The sequence below is a fragment of the Myotis nattereri genome, assembly GCF_964212035.1.
Source record: "Myotis nattereri genome assembly, chromosome: 3".
NCBI lineage: Eukaryota > Metazoa > Chordata > Mammalia > Chiroptera > Vespertilionidae > Myotis > Myotis nattereri.
This window is the reverse complement of record NC_138077.1, coordinates 179,158,936-179,181,165: the sequence shown is the minus strand read 5'-3', so window position 1 is coordinate 179,181,165 and position 22,230 is coordinate 179,158,936. Positions and strand designations below refer to the sequence as shown.

Genomic DNA, 22,230 nt, shown 5'->3' with positions numbered 1-22,230 from the left:
ATGGTAAAAGAGCACACAAAAAGATGCTCATCATCATTAGTCATTAGGAAAATGCAAAGTAAAATCACAATAAGATGCTAGCACACACCTATTACAATAGCTAAAATTAAAAAGGCTGACTAGACCAAGCATTGTTGCCAAGCATATAGAGCAACTGGAACTCTCATCGTCTAATGGCAGGAATGTAAAATGATGCAATCACTTTGGAAAATAGGCGGTTTCAAAGAAAGTTAGACCACATCCAGTCATTCCACTCCCCCGAGATAAACAAAAGCATACATCCGTGTACATATAGACTTGTATATAAATGTTTAGAGCAACTTTATTTGTAATGGCCAAAACTGGGAATAACCCCAAATCCATTAATGGATGGATAAGTGAAAAATACATTTCTTCATCCTGGAATACACAAACACTATCCATACAACAAAATGTTACTCAAAAAAAAAAAAAAATGACTACTGGGCATGCAACTACATGATAAATCTCTTAATAGTTATCCTGAGTGCAAGAAGCCAGACAGACAAAAAGACTATATACTGCATAATTCCATTTATATAACATACTATAAAAGTGCAAACTAATCTACACTGGCAGAAAATAAGTTGGTGCTTGCCTGGGTATGGTAGTGTGGATGGGGAGGGCTGAGACAAAGGATTACGAAGAGTATAAGGACATTTGAGAATGATGGGTATATTCATTATCTTAATTGTAATAGTTTCATGGGCATATACATGTGTTAAAACGTAGGAAAATGTACATTTTCAATACATGTAGCTTACAGTATGTCAATTATACTTCAATAAAGCTGATTTTAAAAACTCATTGAACTGTATATTTAAGATCTGTGCATTTCATTGTGTGTAAATTATATCTCAATTAGATCATTTTTTAAAGGACTCTGAGAAATCATTTCTCCCTTGACTCGGGTGGCCCTCAGAATCCCAGCAGCAGCCACCAGGCAGCGTGGCTTTGGGCTGGTCCCTTCCCTCTTTGAGAAGCTCTCAGTGCCTCTCCAGCTTTGATGTCTGTAGTTCAATGAATCTAAGGATGAACGGAAAGTCCCAGGCAAACAGCAATGGCAGAGGGTTAAGTCAGACCAGATTTTCAATCCAAACCCTGGGGTGAAGGCTGAGCCACTTTAAATTCCATCCATCTATCCCAGCGTGTTTGCACAGCAAAGAGCCTGTTGTACTTAAAGTACTGATCTTGGAGCTGGGGCCGGGGATGCTGGGAGATGGCAAATATTGATGCTGGCGGCCTGGGTCCTCCCTGCAGGCTGTGGTATTAAATCCCCTGCTCTGCTGATGAGAACCAGGGGCGGGCCCTGGCGGGCTGCGCTGGGCACTGTGTCTTTCTGGACCTGGCTTATGGAGTGCTGTTTGCAAGGTTGCTGGGGCATCTGCTTCTTTCCGAAAGGAAGAACCAATAAATAAGAACAAATGCTGTTCTTCAGTGCCAGCCACCTCCAGTTTCCAGGCTGCCACCCCTAGCCTGGGCTTCAGCTTTCTCTTCTAGGGAATCCTGGCCTAGAAAGGGTGAGGCTTTCAGGAGGGATGCGGTAGGCTCTGGATTTGGGTCTATCAAGGTTTGATCCTGGTTCGGTCCTTTAAAAGCTGTGTGATTTTGCCCTGGCTGCTGTTGCTAAGTGGTTAGAGCACTGGCCCAGGCACCAAAGGGTCATGGTTTTGATCCCCATTCAGGGGCACGTACCTGAGTTGCAGGTTCAATCTGCACATGCCGGAGGCAGCTAATGGATGTGTCTCTATGCCCACAGGTGAGGATTAACGAAGAATAAATAAATAAAAGCTATGTGATCTTAAGCAAGCAACTTCATGCCTCTGTGAAGTGCTCATAACCAAACTAGGTTCCTGGAAATGAGATACAAGAGACAAGACAACCAAAGGTTTGCCATGGTGCTTGGCATGTGCTCGGCTCGCTAAACATTGGCTGTTAATATTCATTAATCCCCTAACACAGCAGTTGACACTCCCCTTTCTTTTGCCTGACGCTCCACTGTTCCCAAGTGGCGTTCACATGCCAGCTCTCACCTTTTCCTCTCCATGAGCCTGCAGATAGTCTGGCCATGATGTCCTTATTCCAAATGTACAGAGGAGGGCACCTTCTTTGCAGCCCCTCCTCAGAGGGAGGAATCCAGTGTGTTCTTCCTGCTGAACTCCTCTGCCAGCTCCCTGCAGCCTTGAGCCAAGTTCACTCCCTGCAGCCCCAACTCAGAGGCTCTTCCTCAAGCTCCAGCACAGGGAACTGCTTCACACCTCAGCCGGGACTGCCCTGTCCCTGCTTCCCACCTGGCTCCATCACGGCCCTGCTCAGGCATCGTCGCCACTGGAAACTGCCAGACCTCGAGACATAACATAAAACAGTGACCCACCACAGCTAAGTGCTCAAATACCTGGCTCTGAGCCCCGCAGGTCATATGCCCTGCAACCAGCTGCCTGGCCTGTCTAAGCTTTGCATTAAAACAATACCTCCCTCCTGTCCGGTGTGGCTCAGTGGTTGAGCGTCAACCTATGAACCAGGAGGTCATGGTTCAATTCCCGGTCAGGGCACATGTCCAGGTTGAGGGCTCAATCCCCAGTAGGGGGCATGCAGGAGGCAGCCAGTTGATTATTCTCTCTCATCATGGATGTTTCTATCTCTCTCTTCCTCTCTGAAATCAATAAAAATATGTATATTAAAAAAAAACAAACAACCAGTACCACCCTCAGAGTGCTTTAGGGAGGATGAGAGGTACAGCTCTTAGCACAGTGCCTGGCTCGCAGCAAGCGCTCGGCAAGCGCTAATGTGCACACCTAGAAACCTGGTTTTTGCGTTTGTGACAGCTTGGATCTTGAGAGTATTATGCTAAGCAAAATAAATGAGACAGCAAAGGACAAGAACCATATGATTTCACTTGTGGGATATAAAACAGAAAGCAATCAACAAACACAATAAACACCCAAACTTGTAGACACGGATAACAGTATGGTGGTTGCCAGAGGGGAAGGGGGTGGGGGGAGGATGAAGAAGGTAAAGGGGTCAGATATATGATGATGAAATAAACTAGGCTGTGGGGGCTAAGCACATGATGCAATATCTAGATGTTGTATGATAGAACTGTACACCTGAAGCTTACATAATGTTATTAACCAATGTCACCTGATAGGTTTAATTAAATTTAAAAAAGAAAAGAAACCTGGCGTTTAGTCCTCACTCTGCTACTGGAACGCTGAGTGGAGTTGGACAAGTTGGTTTCAGCCTTGGTTTCACCCTCCTGTGAAATGAAACTCCCCCAGGGACTATGGAGGGCTTGGTTGGGAGGGGCGGGCAAAATGATGTGCAACCGTGACGCTGACGCCTCTGGGAGGATCCACAGGCCACCGAAGAGGTTTAGGATTAGGACTAGATGACCACCAAGGTCCACCTGTCTCTTTCCATGGGGCCCAACTGCTGCACCACCAGCCCCCGCCAGGACCTGGGTGCTCTCCTGCCGCGTGAACCAGCAAGGCTGCCTGGTATGAGCAGCGCAGGCTCGCGTTCCCGTGGTCTGTCCCCAGTGACCTTGTTTTCAACAACCGAGGCTCAGGGTGTCAGCAACGTGTCGGCATTTGAATGCCGAACAAGCTTCTTGTTCCTCGGGGACCAGCTCAACCCTCTCTTCGCCAGGAGAAGGCATGGCCCAGGGAGGGAGGCCAGGTGCTCCTCCTCAGGCCTCGGGACTCCCCCCTCCTCCTCTTCACCCCCTGACTCCGTAGGTCCCTAAGGGCATGTGCTCCATGCTCCACCAGTAAGTAGCCCTTGACATGCCCTCTTCTCTGCCTACTTGGTCCCAGTCCTGGCGGCTCTTTCTTGAACTGTTGTATTAAAGGTCATTGTGACGCTGGTAGGTGTTGTTTAGCATGCCTTATCGCCATGGTCCTCAGGAAGGAGTGCAACCTGCTGTGCCCTCCAGAATCATGTCCCTGCTCACCTCCTCCTCTCCTACCGTCCCACCAACCCCACTGATGTTTTGGCCGCCCTGACCTGCTGGCATTCCCTGGCTGAGCCACACACGGGCCCACACCCACACCTTCGTTCACATGGTCCCTCATCTGGGAATGCCCTTCGCTTGCACCGGTACCACTGGAAGTTCTCCTTCCCTCCAGCACCAGCCCAAATGGCCCTCCTCTGGGGAAGAAGCTCCTCTGGGTCGGTGGTCAGAACCCAGGATGCCTGAGTGTACCCACTGCTCCTCACTTGTGCTGCAGTTGCAGAGAAACTCAGCCAAAGGTGCCAGGGCCCAGGGCTAACCATCCCTCAGGCAGGATCCCTGCGGTGCCCTGCTCTAGGCCTGGGTCCTCGGTGCATCAGGGTCAGGAACATGGCGGTGTCTTGCCCGCCGGAGGCTGCCTAGCATTTCCTGCACCCCATCCTTCCATGGTGTGAGGTGCCTCCTCCATGAGACCCTGAGCTCCTCATGTGCTGGGATCCAGGTGTCCTCACTTCTGGGTGCCTGGCACTCAGCTTGGCCCAGGGCAGGCGCAGAGGGACTCTTCGGTGAGTGATGAATGAGGCAGAGCTCATCTGTCTCTCAGATGCCCATTTTCAGTTCAAAACTCACATTAGACTGATACATAAAACTGATTTTATTAATTTCCATGGGGATATGTCTGTCTCCCTCAACAGGAACCCTCTTGCTGGTCAGATTTCAAGTCTCTCTTTCAGAATAAGGGTGGGACACTTTCTGACCCTCAAGCTCATTTTAAAAATACCCCACAGGGACTCTGCACATGCCCATCCCCTTGGCCCACAAGCCAAGAGATAATTATATTGACAGCAGGAAAGGTTTCAGGGTTGGGACACCATAGACTATGTGGGAGTCCCACCGACTGTACTGTATGATCCCAGGCAAGTAATTTCTCCCACTGGGCCCCAGTTTCCTCATCTGCTTAATGGGAGCGTCCATCCTTGTCTGTCTGGGTGTGGGGAGCCGGAAAGCTCTGCAGAGAAAGAGCTGCTTCACTCAGGCTCTGGGGTCAAAATACGCTCCTTACTACAAGAACCCGGGGCTGTATGTCTGGGTACTGGTCACGGGGTGGAGGGAGGGGAGTGGTAGGGTGAAGAATGGAAAGGACAGAAGGGCTCCTCTTTCTCCATTCCTTCTACTCTATAGCTCAGAGCCCCCTGGTTGAATTTCACGTGATCAGCCAGCAGGGCCTGCGAGGATTACCGCAATAAGGAAAATGCTAAGGCTGTAGCCAAGCCCAGCAATACCTGCCTCGGGTACCACAGGAAATGGCATACACTCCACATAAGGCCTACATTCCTCAGCTTGGTGTGTGAGCCCCAGACCTGTCTTTTCTCTAAGGGGCGGTAAGGTCAGGATCTGCAAGTCTGTCTTGGAACAGAGCAGATCTCCTCTGTGTGGCCCCACAGGCAGCCTAAAATCATGGAAGCAGATTCTCCTCATTTTTGTTAGGAGCTGCCTAACATGATAGTGAGCTCCCTGTCCCTGGAGGCATGCAAGGAGAGGGTGAACATCTTGAAAGCCGGAGAGGCAAGTCTTATTCAGAGACAATAGTGTGTAGCTCCCACATGCGGCTCTTTGGCCCCTTCCGTGTGGCTCTTCCACGAAATACCACATGCGGGCGTGCACATACAGTGCAATTGAAATTTCGTGGCCCATGCGCAGAAGTCGGTATTTTGTGGAAGAGCTGGTATTTTGTGGAAGAGCCACACTCAAGGGGCCAAAGAGCCGCATGTGGCTCGCGAGCCGCAGCTTCCCTGAGCTGCAGTTTGCCAACCACTGCACTAGGTGATCTTGATGGCTCCTTCCTGCCCTCATGTTCTTTGATTCGATGCTCATGTGAAGGATTACCAGTGCCATTCAACCAGTGTCCTGCTTGGGCCTGGTGCCACTCAGGGCCCAGGACAGGAGTACTCGTCAGACCAGTCGGAGCAGTGCTGCACACGGTCCCGGCAGAGGCTCCTCGGGATACAGTCGCAATACTTGAAGACAGTGGAGGGGCAGCGCCACCACCCAGGGCCGCAAGGTGGGCATGCAGTCACTGGAGGGACAAGAGCCGACACAAGAGCAGCTGTAGTGCCCTGGAATGCCTCGGGCACCCCTAGCTCTCATACCTGCCATAGCTCCCCAGAGCCCCATCCATCCGACGTGGGTTGGCTATATCCCTTATTTCCCCTCTTTCTAGAATGCAAGGAGGAGGTACAGAAGGAACCTCAGAGATTCCCTGGTCAACCTCTGCTCTCTGGTCACTGCCTGGCCACCTGCCCCAGCCCAGCCCGTGCCCAGACCCCCACCTGGTCTCAGTTCATCCGAGCAGTCCCCACAGTTGTTGGTTCCATCACACTTTTGGTCTGAGTAGATCCAGGAAGCTGGGTTTCCACAATGGGCCACAAGGAAGCTGGGCAGACTCTGGGGCACATTTCCTACAGAGGACAGATGAGTCAAGAGGAAGTTCACATCTGGCCACAGCTGTCTCAGAGTAAGATGAGGTTCATGGGGGCTATATGGAGGTGGACTGTCCAAGCCACCTGGGCAGTTGCCAAACTCAGGGTTTCCATGCATCTGTCCCAGGAAAGGCATGAGGAAAAGGCTTTCCTGGAGAGGAAGGAGGTCAGGTCAAAAGGAGAGACATGTCCATTCCCTGTATATCCAACAAGATGCCCAGAGAGTTGCCTCTCCCTTCCTTATTCCCTACTCAGCTCATATGCGTCCGCACCCTATACCATTGCCTGCCCTTTCCCTTCTCTAGAAATGTCCTCCTTGACACCCACCCAAAACCATCTACTTCAAGTCCATGCCACTGCCTTTACCCCCAGGAAGCCCTCTCCCACTGGAACATAACAAAAGCAAACGTGAAGTCTTGCACTTGGGTCCCAGCACTCAGAGGCTGTGAGTTCACGTACCTTGTGAGAGGGAGTCAGAGCACCTTTCTTGAAGTGGATTCTGTGTTAGGCAGCAGTGTGGCACAGCTTCCAAAAGTTAACACAGACTCAGGCCACATCACTGGAGGTACAACCCAGACTTGGGAGGGGAAAGCCTTTGCTCCTTGGACTAGCCAGAGCCAGTCAGAAGTATCATGCGTGTCGTGGAGCTGTCCAAGGAGAGGGTGGTGGGCAGTTGGTGTATGTTCTGGGGAGTGCTGGTAGAGTGGGGAAGACCACTTGCAAGGGGGGTGACTGGGAGTTAAGAGTGTGGCCCAGGGAAGGGGGCACTGATCTGGGGGTGGGGAATGCACGCTGCGAATTCATGCAGTGCCACCATCATGGAGATGGATCAAGATGTGGTTCGTGGGGGGCAGGGGTTGATGAGAGGCCAGAGTTGGAACCAATCAAGGATGCCGGTGGGGTCCTAACCAGTTTGGCTCAGTGGATAGAGCGTCGGCCTGTGGACTGAAGGGTCCCAGGTTTGATTCCGGTCAAGGGCATGTACCTTGGTTGCGGGCACATCTCCAGTAGGAGATGTGCAGGAGGCAGCTGATCGATGTTTCTCTCTCATCGATGTTTCTAACTCTCTATCCCTCTCCCTTCCTCTCTGTAAAAAATCAATAAAATATATTTAAAAAAAGGATGCCGGTGGGAGACAATCCCATGAGAAAACATGCAATGATGGGAGCAGTTGCCTCAAGGTGCAGGCTCCCCGTCCCAGGAGTGTGCAAGCAGAGGCTGGGTGGCCTCTGCTGGGTTTGTTATAGAGGGGATTTGGACATGAGCTGGGACGTAACTAGATGGCTTTTAAGATCTCGTCTAGGTTTATGATGTAATGTCCCTCCCCTCGTTAGCTCCCCTCCTCCACCCTCATCAACTTACCAAGTTCTCTCCCTCCTACATGGAAAGTGCCCTGGCCTCTCTCTCCTGAGAATTCATTATCAGGTCTTGAAGGTCTGGGACAAGACCTTCCCATTCATTCATTCTATCACTCATTCAGCATATCATCCCGAACACCCCTCCGTGTCCTGGCCTGCATGAGGCACTGTGACCCCCAAATCAAGCAGACCAGGCCTGCCCTTGAGGAGTTTACAGTCTGATGGTCACGGAAAAAAGGCCAATGGAAAGTGTCAACCAAGGTGACCTGGGCTGGGACCAGGGAAGCACAGGGGCTGTGGGAGCCAAAGCAGGGACCTGAACCAGGTTTGAGAGTCAGGGAAGGCTTCCTGGTGGAGGTAACACTTGAACTCTGCCATGAAGTTTGAATACAGGTTCTCTGGGCATGGAGACGCACAGAGGGAAGGGTTCCCTAAGGGGGCACCTACTTATGGGTGCGGGTGGGGGCAGGTGTTCCTGGCTGAGGGCCATAGAAGCGAAGGCCTGAGGACACAAAGGTGCCTGGTAATTTCAGGGACAATTGAGCCTCGTTTGGGCTGCAGGGATAGATGTAATGGGGGGGGGGGCAACCCCCAAAGGGCCCTGGAAGGCCCACCCAGGGCAGGGGCGGGACTGAGCAGGTACTCACGGCACAAAGCCTCCTCCTCGTCCTCGCCGTGGGGACAGGTGCGGACGCCGTCACAGACCCCGCTGGCCGAGATGCAGCTCCTCCGGTCATGGCACAGGAAGCCGGTCCTGTTCGTCAGCGTCACACAGGCCTGGGCCCCTGAGTGGGCGGGTGGGGAGGGGCACGAGGGTCAAGGGTGTACTCACAAGGGCAGCACCAGGTTCCCACCCCTGAGACCCACCTGAGCTGGACTGAGGAGCTGGGGCATGAGGCCAAAGTCCCCGCCCTCCCACCTGCCAGCTGAGTGACCTTGGGCAAATGACTCGACCTCTCTGAGCCTCTTGTTCCTTGTCTGCAAAATGGGGATCACACCCAAGGACTGTGGGGGGACTTACACACCCAGAACATAGAATGTGCCGAGGAAGTCCTGGTTCCCTCCTCTACGGGAAGCTTATCGACAGTCTCGCAGGAGCCCCTGAGGCCGGGCTCAGCCGATGAAGTGGTTTTAATGGTGGGGCTCCTGGCACCAGGTTAGGGTCTCAGAAACAATATACTGGGCCTGGCCTGGCCACCATTAATTATGCTATCATTCCTTACACCTGGGCATAACTTTACGGTCTGCAAAGCACTTTCACATTTTTATTCTCTTGCTTCCCCGAATCCCTTTGAAGTATCCTCATTAAGCCCATTTTACAGATGAGAAAGGGAAGGCTCAGAGAGGTGTGACAGGACCAGTCACACAGCTAGTAACCAGGCCTGCTGACTCAGCTCTTTCCCGAGGCTGGGGCGGCCTCTCCAGCGTCCAGGAATGGTGGCCAACATCTGAACATGTCTGTCCTTCTGGGGGTCTTCCCTTCCATCCCACCCAGAGCTGCTCCAAAGGATTAAAGGAGAGAGACTGTCAGATGAGCTGGGAGGCCACCCTGGCTCCGCAGGCCATGCGTGTGTATACACATGTGTGCGGGCGGGAGGTGAGAGCGGTTTGTGCTTGCATGTTTGGGGCACATGTGAACCATGTCTTAGCTCCCAGAACTGCCTCAGCTCATATGAAGGGGACTGACTCTCAGAAACTCTCACATTGTCACACACACATACACGCTTCAGACATGTGCGCACACAAGCACAGAGATATACACAAGCACATGGGCACATGCATGCATACATAGACACATAACACAGGCACAGAGACACACATGTGTACACAGGCACATGAGTGCAGCTCCTCTTGTGTGCATATCTGCCCTAAGTGCTCATGTTTCTGCACAGGCATGTAGAGAACTGGATTTATCCACTCCCCCACCTTGTCCCCTTGCAGCCCCCAGCCTGGCTACAGAGCCATCTGTCAGAAAGGTTTCTGTGGCAACACCCTACCTCCAACTCAATCCCCTTCCCATGGCTCTCTCCCTCCCCAGTGCAGCCCTCTGAGGCCCTAAGCGCCTGTGTCCACTGGCCTTCTTGCAGTCTCTCTCTCCTCATGATTCCTCCTGCCCCAGGGGCTCCGCAAATGTGCTCCCTGGACCTAGGGTGCTTTTCCTGCCACCCCTTCATGTAGTTGCCTTTCCCTTGTCAAGGTGCCACTCTGACTCCTAGTCTGGTCAGAGGCCCTATTCCAGACTCCCATGAACCCTGCCTTAATGTGCTTATTTGATTAATGTTTATGTCGCTCTCCAAATTCTTAGCTCCGTGAGGGCAGGGGCCGTGTTGGGCCTCACCCTGAAGCTGGGGCCACATTCCTAACATGTGTGTGGAGGCAGACACACAGTTGAGTGGCACCACCCAGGACAGCCAGGCCAGGGGAAGAGGAAGTCGGGGGGCTGTGGGGGCCGAAACAAGGCTTCTAACCCAGCCTGGGAGTCAGGGCAGGCTTCCTGGAGGAAGTGGGTCATAGAGCTGGGTCCTCTCAATACTCATATTACAGATGTGTAAATGGAGACTCAGAGACGTGTTAACGTCAGTCTGTGCACACACCCTAAGGAATTGTCCAAAGTGACTTCATGGAGAAGCCAGTCAGAGTGAGGGTGCCCCCATTTCTCTGCCCCCCCACCCCCTCCCAGCAGGTCTGACCCACCCGCCCTTGACCACCCTGACCTGGTATACGTGGTGGGGATCCAAGGATGACGACCAGGGCGATGAGGGCCGCGACAGCTGCCAGCAGGAGCAGCACGAAGGCTGAGAGGCAGGCCCCTGGGCGGGAGCAGCAGGGGGCGGTGCAGCCTGCTGTGTGGAGCAGGAAACCAGCGATGGAGCAGCCAGCGCTGGGGCCCAGGGACCCAGACCCCGCTCCTCTGGCCCTTCCTGTAACTGGCCTGTCTCCACCTCAGTTCCCTGGAGGAAGGGGTTCCTACGCCTGCCGTGATGCTCTCATTTCTGCCTGTGGGCCCACCGCCACCAAGCGCCAGTCCCTGGCCCCAGTCCTGTCGCTAGCAGGTGGCGTTTGGGATGAAGGTCCCAGGTCTCTGCTCTGCCTCCCTCACACGCCTGTCCTTCCACGAGGAAGCCTCCTCAGGAGGCAGGGAAAGATGGACACCTGCTCTTTGAGCCCCTATCACAGGCAGAAACGATAGCAGGCCCTTCAGAGCCGTTATTTTTATTTTCCAACACAAAATTTTGTAGACGAGGAAACCGAGGCTCAGAGAAGACACGGTTCAGGTCACCTTATGCGGAGCTGAGATGTGAGTTCACACTTATTAGCCATCACAACCAGAGCCCGTTGCATGATGCCAAGCGATTGTCCCTCTGCAGCTGCCAAGATGCTCGTGGGAATCCCGGCTCCCCCACTTCCCAGCTGGGACCCACAGAGACGTCACTTCACGTCTCTGTGCCTGCTCCTTCATGTGGAAAATGGGGGTCATAATACCTACCACAGGGCTGCTGAGAGGATTAGCCAGTTAATATGTTAAAACAGTGCTTGGCGCTTAGTAAGTGCGATGAAAGTTTTAGCTTTGTTAGCATTTATTAAGCACCTACCATGTGCCAAGCTGTATCCTAAGCACTATGGAAATAACAGCAATAGGAGGCATCCTGCTCCTTTAACTTACTTGGCTCCTTTAATTTTTGCTTTGCTTGTGATATAATGAAAGAAAGCTCTATCGGGAACCTACTAGGTGTCCTGCTCTGTAGAAGACACAAAAGCAGTTATGGTCAGGTTGCTGCTCTCTTCTAGTTGCACTTAGAAGGCAAAGCATGTTGTACTTCTTAATCCAGCCATGGGCAAACTACGGCCCGCGGGCCGGATCTGGCCCGTTTGAAATGAATAAAACTAAAAAAAAAAAAAAAAAAAGACCGTACCCTTTTATGTGATGATGTTTACTTTGAATTTATATTAGTTCACACAAACACTCCATCCATGCTTTTGTTCCGGCCCTCCGGTCCAGTTAAGAACCCATTGTGGCCCTCGAGTCAAAAAGTTTGCCCACCCCTGTAATAATCCCTTCACATTTTTCACCCAGCGGCCTCCTCCCTCCCAACACAATCTCCTCTGGCAACCATCAGTTTGTTCTCTGCATCTATGTGTCTGTTTCTAAAAAAAAAAAAAAAAAAAAAAAAAAGAAGGCAAAGCATGTAGGTTAAAAGAGGAGAGTGGGTACAACAGCTGTCCTCTGGGCCCCAGTTACTATTTCAGAGAAAGAAGCAGAACAGGTCTGATGCATCTCTGTCCCCAGGGTCCAGCCCAGAGGCAGGCACACAGTAGGTGCTTTGTGAATACTTTGACCCTGAGCTCCAGGACACAAGGAAAGGGCCCCCACCTGAGGTCAGTTCAGGGCATTTCCATTCAATCCACTCATATTTGTGGAGCTGCCTATTCTGCTCTCCTGCCAGTCACATCTGTCCCTGTGCCGCTCACAGAGCCAGGTAGCAAGTGTGGTTAAGGAAGTGTGAGTACGGTGCCTCTGCCTCGGTGCTCAAAGGAGGGTGGGGTTTCCAAGAGCAGGTGAGGGGGGGGGGTGCAAAGAGAGGAGATTCCAGGTAGAGAGCATAGGAGTAGGGTGTGTGGCGTGTGGGGGACAGCAAGGGGCCTGGGGTGCTGGACCCGGAATGGGTGTGTATTGGGAAAGAAGACAATAGTAGGATATACAGCATAAATCTAATGAGCCCTAGGTGGTGGTTTCCTTGTTGTTAGCAAACACGGGTAAACTCCGGTAACCAGGGCGACAAGATGGTGTGAGGCTGGGCAAGAGGAGTGTCCTGGTCAGCCGAGCAGACACGCCTCAGATATTTGTGCAGCGCAGGCGGTGGGCAGCAGGGGGCACAGGAGCCTCTGGCAGAACTGAGGCCCCTGCCCAGATGAAGATGCTGCCCTCCAAAGCTGGGAGGCCCTGAGGGCCCATCTCCCTCCCTCGGGACAGATGGGGAAAAGGAACCTTTTGTTCCACAGTCATGCCCACCGTGAGCCAGGACTGGAAATGAACACAGATGGGTGGCACCACCCAGGAAAGACACACAGATGGGTGGCCATCTGAACATCAGTGTGGAGTAACAAAGACTGGGGCTTTGCAATCAGTGGGACCCCAATTCAAATTTGAACCCTGTCTCTCCCACCTCCCAGCTGTGTGGGATCCCAGTTTGGCCAAGCTACCCAATCTCTCTTAGCCTCAACTGTCTCAGCTGTTATTGTCCCATAATAGGAGCCCCTCTCGGAGCTATCCTGAGGGTTAAAAGAGGCCATGCCGTGCCAGAAACATCATAGGGCCCTGATTCTTTTTTTCTCTTTTTTTAATATATTTTATTGATTTTTTTTACAGAGAGGAAGGGGGAGGGATAGAGAGTTAGAAACATCGATCAGCTGCCTCCTGCACACCCCCAACTGGGGATGCCTGCAACCAAGGTACATGCCCTTGAACGGAATCGAACCTGGGACCCTTGAGTCTGCAGGCCAATGCTCTATCCACTGAGCCAAACCGGTTAGGCCCCTGATTCTTCATAGCTATGATTGGTATTTACCTCCCTGGGTCTGCTTCCTCCTTGGTCAAATGTGGTCAAGACACAGCACATAGTAGCTGCTCAATAAATGTGAGTTCCTTTCTTTCAACTGCCCTCATTGCACAAATCGGTGGCACACAGTAGGAGCTAAATAAATGTGTGATCCCACCTCCTTTATCTCAGTGGTAAAGAGAATTGCCTAGGTCACCCACAGGGTCAAGTATCTGATGGCAGAGCCCTTTCCTTATAGGTTACAGGCGGGCTCTGCATGTGGTGCAGTCCCTGTGAGGTAGGCAGTATACAGTAGGTGCTCAACAAATGCTTGTGCATGGAGAGAATGAACCAGCACATTAAGCAGGTGGCTGTCAGCATGGCTGGCCAGGAAGTTGGGAGTGAAGGACATCGGCGTAGGGGGCAGAGGTCTGAGGGACAGTGAGAGCCTTAGGGTGCTCTCTTTGTGCCTCTGTAGCAACGGCGCAACCTCAGGGAACCCAGGCCCTCCATCCATTACCTTCTCCCGGGAGGACTTTGGTCCCAGCAGCAGCATTGCCATTGATGTCCCCCTGCTCGAGAGAACAGAGTGAGGAGTGGGCGTAGGTGAGTGAAGTCCAGCCTCACGGAGCCACACTGGGAGCCTTAGGTGGAACCACTGGCCCCTCGCAAAAAAACTCATCATGCCTGCTTCACATTTCCACACCTTTGCCTGGACTGTGCCCTCTGCCTGGAAGGACTTTGCCCCCACCGTCCACTTGGTAAACACTCATCCTTCAAACCAGCTCAGGTGGCTCCTCCTGGGAGAGGCTTTCCCTGACGCCCCCTCCCATCATGTGGATGGATCCCTCCCCCACACCCCCCTCCAGAGCAGCGGGGAACTGAGCTAACTCAACATCTCTCCTTCCCTAGGTTGGCTTCCCCAGGTCAGGAGCCAGCTCACGGCAGATCTTACCTGGGGGAAGACCTTGTTCATGTCTACAGCTCCTAGCTCCCAGCTCTAGTCTCTGGTCACTGGAGTTGATGTGTAGAATTCAGCTCAGGTTCCCTGCCTTGTCACCAGGGCAGCCTGGAGGAGGGAGAACAGAAGGCCCTGCCTGGCCACACCCGCGCAGTGGGCAGTTCCTTTCCAGGCTGCCTCCCAGGCCAGGAAAAGGCAGGAGGGCCCTGCTCTTGCCCAGCCTCTCCCCACCCTGCATCTGAGGGCAAGGCTCCAAGGCTGCTGAAATCCTCCTCCCCATTTGACAAAGAGCCTGAGGTAGAGAGAGAAATAGCCCTCAGGTAGGGGGTGGGGGTTTAAAATCAGGATCTTTTCAGGGAGTGCTTTTTCCTCCATGTCAGTGATGAGACTGGAGGCTCTCAGCACCCGGGGATCGGACCTAAACTGGCAGTCAGATATCCCTCTCACAATCCTGGACCGCTGGCTCCTAACTGCTCACCTGCCTGTCAGCCTGATCACAATTTGAAAAGCCCTGTCCCTACTCCATGCTGTTAGACTACCCTTTTTCTATGGGTTTCCTACCTGGTGAATTGCTGTTTCCCATGTCTTTCCCACTTTTTTATGGGTGGTTTGTCTTGTTCTTATTGATTTACGGATTTCTTTATGCTGAATTGAATCATTTGTTACATGGCTTATACATCTTTCTCCCAGTCTGTAGCTTGTCACTTGCTTAGAGTGACTTCGGCTGGCTCCCTCTGTCTTTCTTGCCCAGACCAGGTAAAAGTCTCACTTCATGAAGCCTTCTTTCACTCTCCCTGCTCCCCTGGGTTTACCTTTCCCTGCATTTCTTATGGTCTGGCTGTGGCTAGGTGACCCTCTGGACATGAGATCAGTAAACCCCAGCTTGAGTCAGACAGACCTGGGTTTTCATCCAGACTCTGCTAAATTAATACCTATCAAATTTAAGGTGGCCAATCACAGCCTCTCTAAGTCTCAGTTTCCTCATCTGAAGAATGGGTATAAGAATACTTACCTCATAGTTGTGAGGATAAAGTGAGTGCACATATGTGAATGTTTTTGTAGCCTATGAAGGTGCCATATTATTGCTGGATGCCTCAGTCTGTCTACAATTACAAAGAGATTTGCTTGAGGCCTGGGACTGCCTCTAACTCCAGGCCTCAACTCTGAGTTGGGAGAATGCTAAGTGGGGACCACAATTAGATTGACCTAGGGACCTGGAGATCTGCTTCCAGACCTGGGTAGAGATGAGGCACTGTCCCCATCTCAGCGCTCATCACTCCTCCTATGCATTCCTCAAGTCTCTGAGCCCTGGCTGGCCACCTCTCCTCTCAGAGACTGTTTCCTAACTCCAAAATGGAGATGTTAGACCCCATCCTGCTCTTCTAGGGGGATGTTGCAAGGACCCATTTAAGGTGAAAGCGGCAGTGCTAGAAAGAGCTTTGCAAAAGTCACAGGAATCAATAGACAAATTCCCTTGTGAAATACCTTATACAAGTAGACACTTTTACAAGAAAGAACTATAATATTGTTTAATGCAGATGATCCAAATTTGACTGATGTTTACAGACTTAAGCATTATTAAATTAACAGAGGTAGGGTTCCAATGAACGCATGATGGTCTATCTTGAGGTAACATTATCAAGAGCTTTTGTTGAAATCTCTTATTTCTAATCCGTTGACAATTTCTTTTCACCCAAGCTTTCAATTATTGCTGTTCCAATGTTGTAAAAACAGTCTATACTAATAATAGAGGGATATGCAAATTGTCCAGGATGCCATCTCAATAACGACCAAACAGCAGGCTGTGTGGGGCGACAAGGCTGGCAGGGGGATTAGTGAGGGATGACCAACAACTGAACAGCAGGCTGCGTGGTGGGTGGCAAGGGGGGCAATTGAGGGTAACCAGGCTGGCGGGGGGGGGGGGGCAGTTTGTTAGGCTGGCAAGCAGAGGTGGTTAGGGGTGATCAGGCTGGCAGGCAGGTGACCAGTTAGGAACTAGCAGTCCAGGATTGTGAGAGGGATGTCTGACTGCCGGTTTAGGCCTGATTCTGGATTGGAGAGGGTGCAGGCTGGGCTAAGGGGACCCTCCCACACACAAATTTCATGCACCGGGCCTCTAATTAAAGTATAAAAAGCACAGGAGAAGTAGTAAAAGAAGCCCAAATAATTTAGAATTGAACAAACAAATATTCTACTCTTAGAGATGACAAAGCAAGCCCGCTGATATGGCTCAGGGTTGAGCATCAACCTATGAACCAGGAAGTCATGGTTCAATTCCCGGTCAGGGCATATGCCCAGGTTGTGGGCTCAATCCCCAGTGGGAGGCAGCCAGTTGATGATTCTCTCTCATCATTGATGTTTCTCTCTCTCTCCCTCTCCCTTCCTCTGTGAAATCAATAACAATATATTTTTTAAAAATGACCAAGTAGGAGAACCAAGATGGCGGCATAGGTTAACGCCGGAGTTTGCTGCCTTGAACAACTACTTCAAAAGTGAAACTAAAAAAGGGAACGGACATCACCCAGAACCACAGGAACGCTGGCTGAGTGGAAGTCCTACAACTAGGAGGAAAGAGAAACGCATACGGACACTCAGAGGAGGCGCAGTGCTGAAGTCAAATTCTGAGGTGCGGAGTGCGCGGAGCGGGCTGGCAGCGGAGGGCACGATTGGCGTTTTCAATCGGGAGGGAGTCGCAGACTCTGAGCTCCAGATACAGGCGAGTCTTTAGGGACCCAGACTCAAACGGGAGAAGCGGGACTGTCTGGCTTCGGTCAGAGCGAGTGCAGCTTTCTCTCCGAGCTTTGCAGCGGGTGCTGGGACTCAGAGAGGCAGAGCCCCTGGGGACAGGACTGAGAGCCGCCATAACTGCTCTCTCCGGCCCACCCTGTTGATCCTGTGCGACCCGCCCCACCCAAGCCCTGCACAGAGGCATTTGCCGGATAGCTTCAGGCAAAGGCTAGATTAGCACCTCCCTAGAGGACAGAAGTTCTCTCACTGCAGACACAGCTGATTCTCATAGCCACTTGGCCTGAAGGTCAAACCCTCCCTGGTATTAGCTACAACAATCAAGGTTTAACTATAAGACTGCGCACAAAGACCACTAGGGGGTGCACCAAGGAAGCATAACAAAATGCGGAGACAAAGAAACAGGACAAAATTGTCAATGGAAGATATAGAGTTCAGAACCACACTTTTAAGGTCTCTCAAGAACTGTTTAGAAGCCGCCGATAAACCTAATGAGATCTACAAGAAAACTAATGAGACCCTTGATGTTATATTGGGGAACCAACTAGAAATTAAGCATACACGGACTGAAATAACGAATATTATACAGACTCCTGACAGCAGACCAGAGGAGCGCAAGAATCAAGTCAATGATTTGAAATGCGAGGAAGCAAAAAACACCCAACCGGAAAAGCAAAATGAAAAAAGAATCCAAAAATGCGAGGATAGTGTAAGGAGCCTCTGGGACAGCTTCAAGCGTACCAACATCAGAATTATAGGGGTGCCAGAAGATGAGAGAGAGCAAGATATTGAAAACCTATTTGAAGAAATAATGACAGAAAACTTCCCCCACCTGGTGAAAGAAATGGACTTACAGGTCCAAGAAGCGCGGAGAACCCCAAACAAAAGGAATCCAAAGAGGACCACACCAAGACACATCATAATTAAAATGCCAAGAGCAAAAGATAAAGAGAGAATCTTAAAAACAGCAAGAGAAAGAAACTCAGTTACCTACAAGGGAACACCCATATGACTGTCAGCTGATTTCTCAACAGAAACTTTGCAGGCCAGAAGGGAGTGGCAAGAAATATTCAAAGTGATGAATACCAAGAACCTACAACCAAGATTACTTTACCCAGCAAAGCTATCATTCAGAATTGAAGGTCAGATAAAGAGCTTCACAGATAAGGAAAAGCTAAAGGAGTTCATCACCACCAAACCAGGATTATATGAAATGCTGAAAGGTATCCTTTAAGAAGAGGAAGAGGAAGAAAAAGGTAAAGATACAAATTATGAACAACAAATATGCATCTATCAACAAGTGAATCTAAGAATCAAGTGAATAAATAATCTGATGAACAGAATGAACTGTTGATTATAATAGAATCAGGGACATAGAAAGGGAATGGACTGACTATTCTTGGGGGGAAAGGGGTGTGGGAGATGTGGGAAGAGACTGGACAAAAATCATGCACCTATGGATGAGGACAGTGGGTGGGGAGTGAGGGCGGAGGGTGGGGCGGGAACTGGGAGGAGGGGAGTTATGGGGGGGAAAAAAGAGGAACAAATGTAATAATCTGAACAATAAAGATTTAATAAAAAAAATAAATAAAAATAAAAGCCTAAGCGACCATCTGACCGGTAGCTATGACACACAATGACCACCAGGCAGCAGATGCTCAATGCAGGAGCTGCTGAGCTCAGTGACTTGGCAGCATTGGTTCTTGGGTGACGTACCCAGAACCAGAGAGGAGGGAGCCTGATTCAGGGTGCATCACCCGAGAACCGCTCTCACAATCCGGAACCCCTTGGGGGATGTTGGAGAGCCGGTTTGGCCCAATCCCCACAGGCCAGGCTGAGGGACCCCACCGGTGCATGAATCTGTGCACTGGGCCTTGAGTATATAAATAAAAGGTATCCATGAAATTTTGTGAAAAGACTGGGTATCATTCATTATGGTGACTACTGTCTATTTAATTGCATGAATTAGTATGTCTCACCCTAGGGGCCTGAACCAAAGACCTTAGGAGTTTGGGAGGTTTGGACCAGAGACTCAAGGGCCTTGAGATTTTGCCTAGGACCAAGATAAACTTTTCAAGAAGATGCTTTTTATATGATACCTGTCTCATGGAAACAAGTGAAGTTGGGCCCATTCAAGAAAGGCTAAACTGTTACTTTAGGACAGCGATTTTCAACGTTTTTTCACCTCATGGCGCCCATAAACGACTAGCAATTACTAAAATTCTGCACACCAAAAAAGATTTTTTGCCAATCTGACAAAAAAACAGGTATAATTTCGATTCATTCACACTGGACAGCTATTGTTGTTGGCTGTTGTGCTCTTTTTAATATGACAACCTAAGGCAGTGGTCAGCAAACTCATTAGTCAACAGAGCCAAATATCAACAGTACAACCGTTGAAATTTCTTTTGAGAGCCAAATTTTTTAAACTTATATAGGTAGGTACATTGTTATTAACTTAATTAGGGTACTCCTAAGCTGGCCTTTGCTAAAAACGTCCTCAATCTGATTGAGGTACGCTCGCTGAGGTCCACCCCTCCAACTCTCCCATCCACACTTGTCTTGTATACTTGTTTCGTCTATCTCCTTTCGTTCATCCTCTCTATATGTCCAAACCATCTCAACATACCTTTCTCAATCCTTGACACTACATCTTCTTTCACTCCACAACGTTCCCTAAAATTAACTTAATAAACTTTAAAGTTTTAAGTCAACTTCACACTGTACGTGCGCACCCGCACGTGGTATTTTGTGGAAGAGCCACACTCAAGGGGCCAAAGAGCCGCATGTGGCTGGCGAGCCGCAGTTTGCCGACCACTGCCCTAAGGAAAGAGAGGTCAGTGTACCCGACTAAATAGTCAGGTATTGCATGTTTTAAAAAACTCTTGCAGCACAGAGGTTGAAACTAGCTGTTTAGGAGAAGAGGACCAAAGGCTCAGCTTTATTGCTTTTGTTAGAATTTTCAAGCCAAGCATTTTTTACAATTGTAGGAAATAGACTTCTGTGATCCATCTCCAGCATAGCCAACTTTTAATGGAAACGGTTACTCAATTTCCCCAGGGCAGACAGAATGCAGGGCGGAGGGAAGAGGACATAAGAACAAAGAACTGTGTATGGGAGCCACCACCACGGTGGAAACCCCCAAGGCACACGCCTCCAATAGACAGAGGGAGGTGGAGACAACTAGAAAAGGCCTCAGCCCAATTTTTTAAATGTCCCCATGGGAGACAACACGACCTAGGCGACACATGAGGAAATATTAACCCCATAGTACTAGCCAATGAGGAACCGGAGGGGACTCTCGCACCCCAGGGGGATAAATAGGCTGTGATCACCACTCCATGTGTGCCTGTACAGCCGGATAGACACCCGCTCTTGAGAACTTATTAAGTATGGTCTCGTTTTCACCATACTTCTGTCTCTGAGTCCATTATTTTAATTTGAACAGGTGAGCATTTCTCACAATGTCTTTTTTTTTTTTGGTGGGGAGAATTTTTTTTAATTTTTGAAAATGTCAGTCTGGTTTAATCATGCTAAAATATAAAAGAGGGCAGGATTGATTGGGTTTTCACATACAGGAATTATAAAGAAAAGGGGAAAGTTTGTTGCACTTGGATCAAAATACATTTTATTGACTTTTTTTTTTTTTAACAGAGAGGGAGAGGGATAGATCAATACTTTCAAGACAATTGAGGATATCTCAGGGACAACCATATTCAGGAAGCAAAGAAAAACAAAACCAAGGGTAGGTGAGAGAATACAGGACAATCATACAGTTGTCCTTCTTATCTAGATATTACTCTTATTGTTCTGTTTTCATAAGGGAGGGCTTTCTTAACAGTGGGCTGACTCCTACAAATCTGCGGCATTTTGTATATTTCCCCCTCACTGATCTGAAGTTTTCTTCACTGGATGTATTTCAATTAAACCTGTACCTGATACTAAACACAAACCATGGCTGGGAAATGAGACAACCAGGATTTTTTAAAAGATGCACTCCCAATCCCTGTGTTCTATAACTGTTTTCTCACAAAGAATGAGAGATGATGCCTGCTTGACAACTCTTTAATAATTACTCCTCTCTTCCACACCTGGATGTGTGCACATATCTTCTAAGTCTCCATCTCCCAAATCTAGACAAACTATTTTAAAAACTAAAACCTGTATTTTGTGACCAGTGTCTTACTTGATTAGTTGTTATTGTATTTTTTTGACTCGGAGAAAGCTGATGACTAAGCTGAAAGGTAAGTGTGCAATCCACTCTGTAGTCAAAAAGCACTACTTCAGTTGCCAACAATGTTCCTATGTGTAAGGAATATTGGTTTGCAAAGTTATTTAATATTTCATGGTAAAATAACACCGAATCATGTTAAGATTCTGTTATCTATGTTACCTGATATCAACTCTTATTTTAAAATCTGTATTATTATAGGTAAAGGAATGATAATAGCAATAGCTTTTGCCAAATGAAATCTAGTCTAATTCTTACTGTCAAAATGAAAAGTTTTCTCTGAAAATATCTTTAAGCTTATACTTGATATGCTTTCTAATAGAGAAAAATAGTTCTTGGGAAAGACTCAACAAAAATCTATAGCCTGTGCAATAATATAAAATGCACTTCTAACTCTAGAGAGTTTTGCTCAATGGTTAGAGTGTCAGCACTCGGACCAAAGGGTCTTGGGTTCAATTCTGGATCAAGGGCATGTACCTTGGTTGCAGACTTGATTCCTGGTTTGGGTTGGGGCGGCGGGAGGCAACCAATCGATGCGTCTCCCTCATGTTGATGTTTCTCTCTCTCTTGCTCCCTCCCTTCCACTCTCTCTAAAAATCAATGGAAAAATATCTTCAGGTGAGGATTTTTTTAAAAAAAGCACTTCTGACCACATTGTTTTTGTTTCAGTTTGTTTCCTGATCATCATATTGTATAGCAGTATGTATTACTGCCATAGCAATAGGTATTAATAGTACATTTCATAATTTTTGTCTGGATTCGGTAGGGGTGAGAGGAAAGATCTGGAAAATCAGGAGTATATTAACTCAAATTTCGGCACATAATTATTCAAATAAAATTTTAATGATTTCAGTTCAATACAATTGAAAATGTAGTGTAAGGGCATTTCCTGCTAAATTTCAAATTACAGGTTGTGGGCCATTTCTGAGCAGAAGCATCATATCCTAC

At 49.3% G+C, this 22,230-nt stretch overlaps 1 protein-coding gene across 1 annotated transcript; it reads right to left on the bottom strand.

Moving 5' to 3' along the window:
• Positions 1-5,898: 5,898 nt before the first annotated feature.
• LDLRAD1 (low density lipoprotein receptor class A domain containing 1) lies at positions 5,899-14,321 on the bottom strand (the record flags this gene model as incomplete). The annotated part of the gene is made up of 6 exons (XM_081087083.1): positions 5,899-6,047; positions 6,301-6,429; positions 8,456-8,593; positions 10,523-10,651; positions 13,866-13,917; positions 14,301-14,321. The coding sequence occupies 6 exons, from the start codon at positions 14,319-14,321 to the stop codon at positions 5,899-5,901; spliced, it is 618 nt and encodes a 205-aa protein (XP_080943209.1).
• Between the last annotated feature and the right edge of the window lie 7,909 nt (positions 14,322-22,230).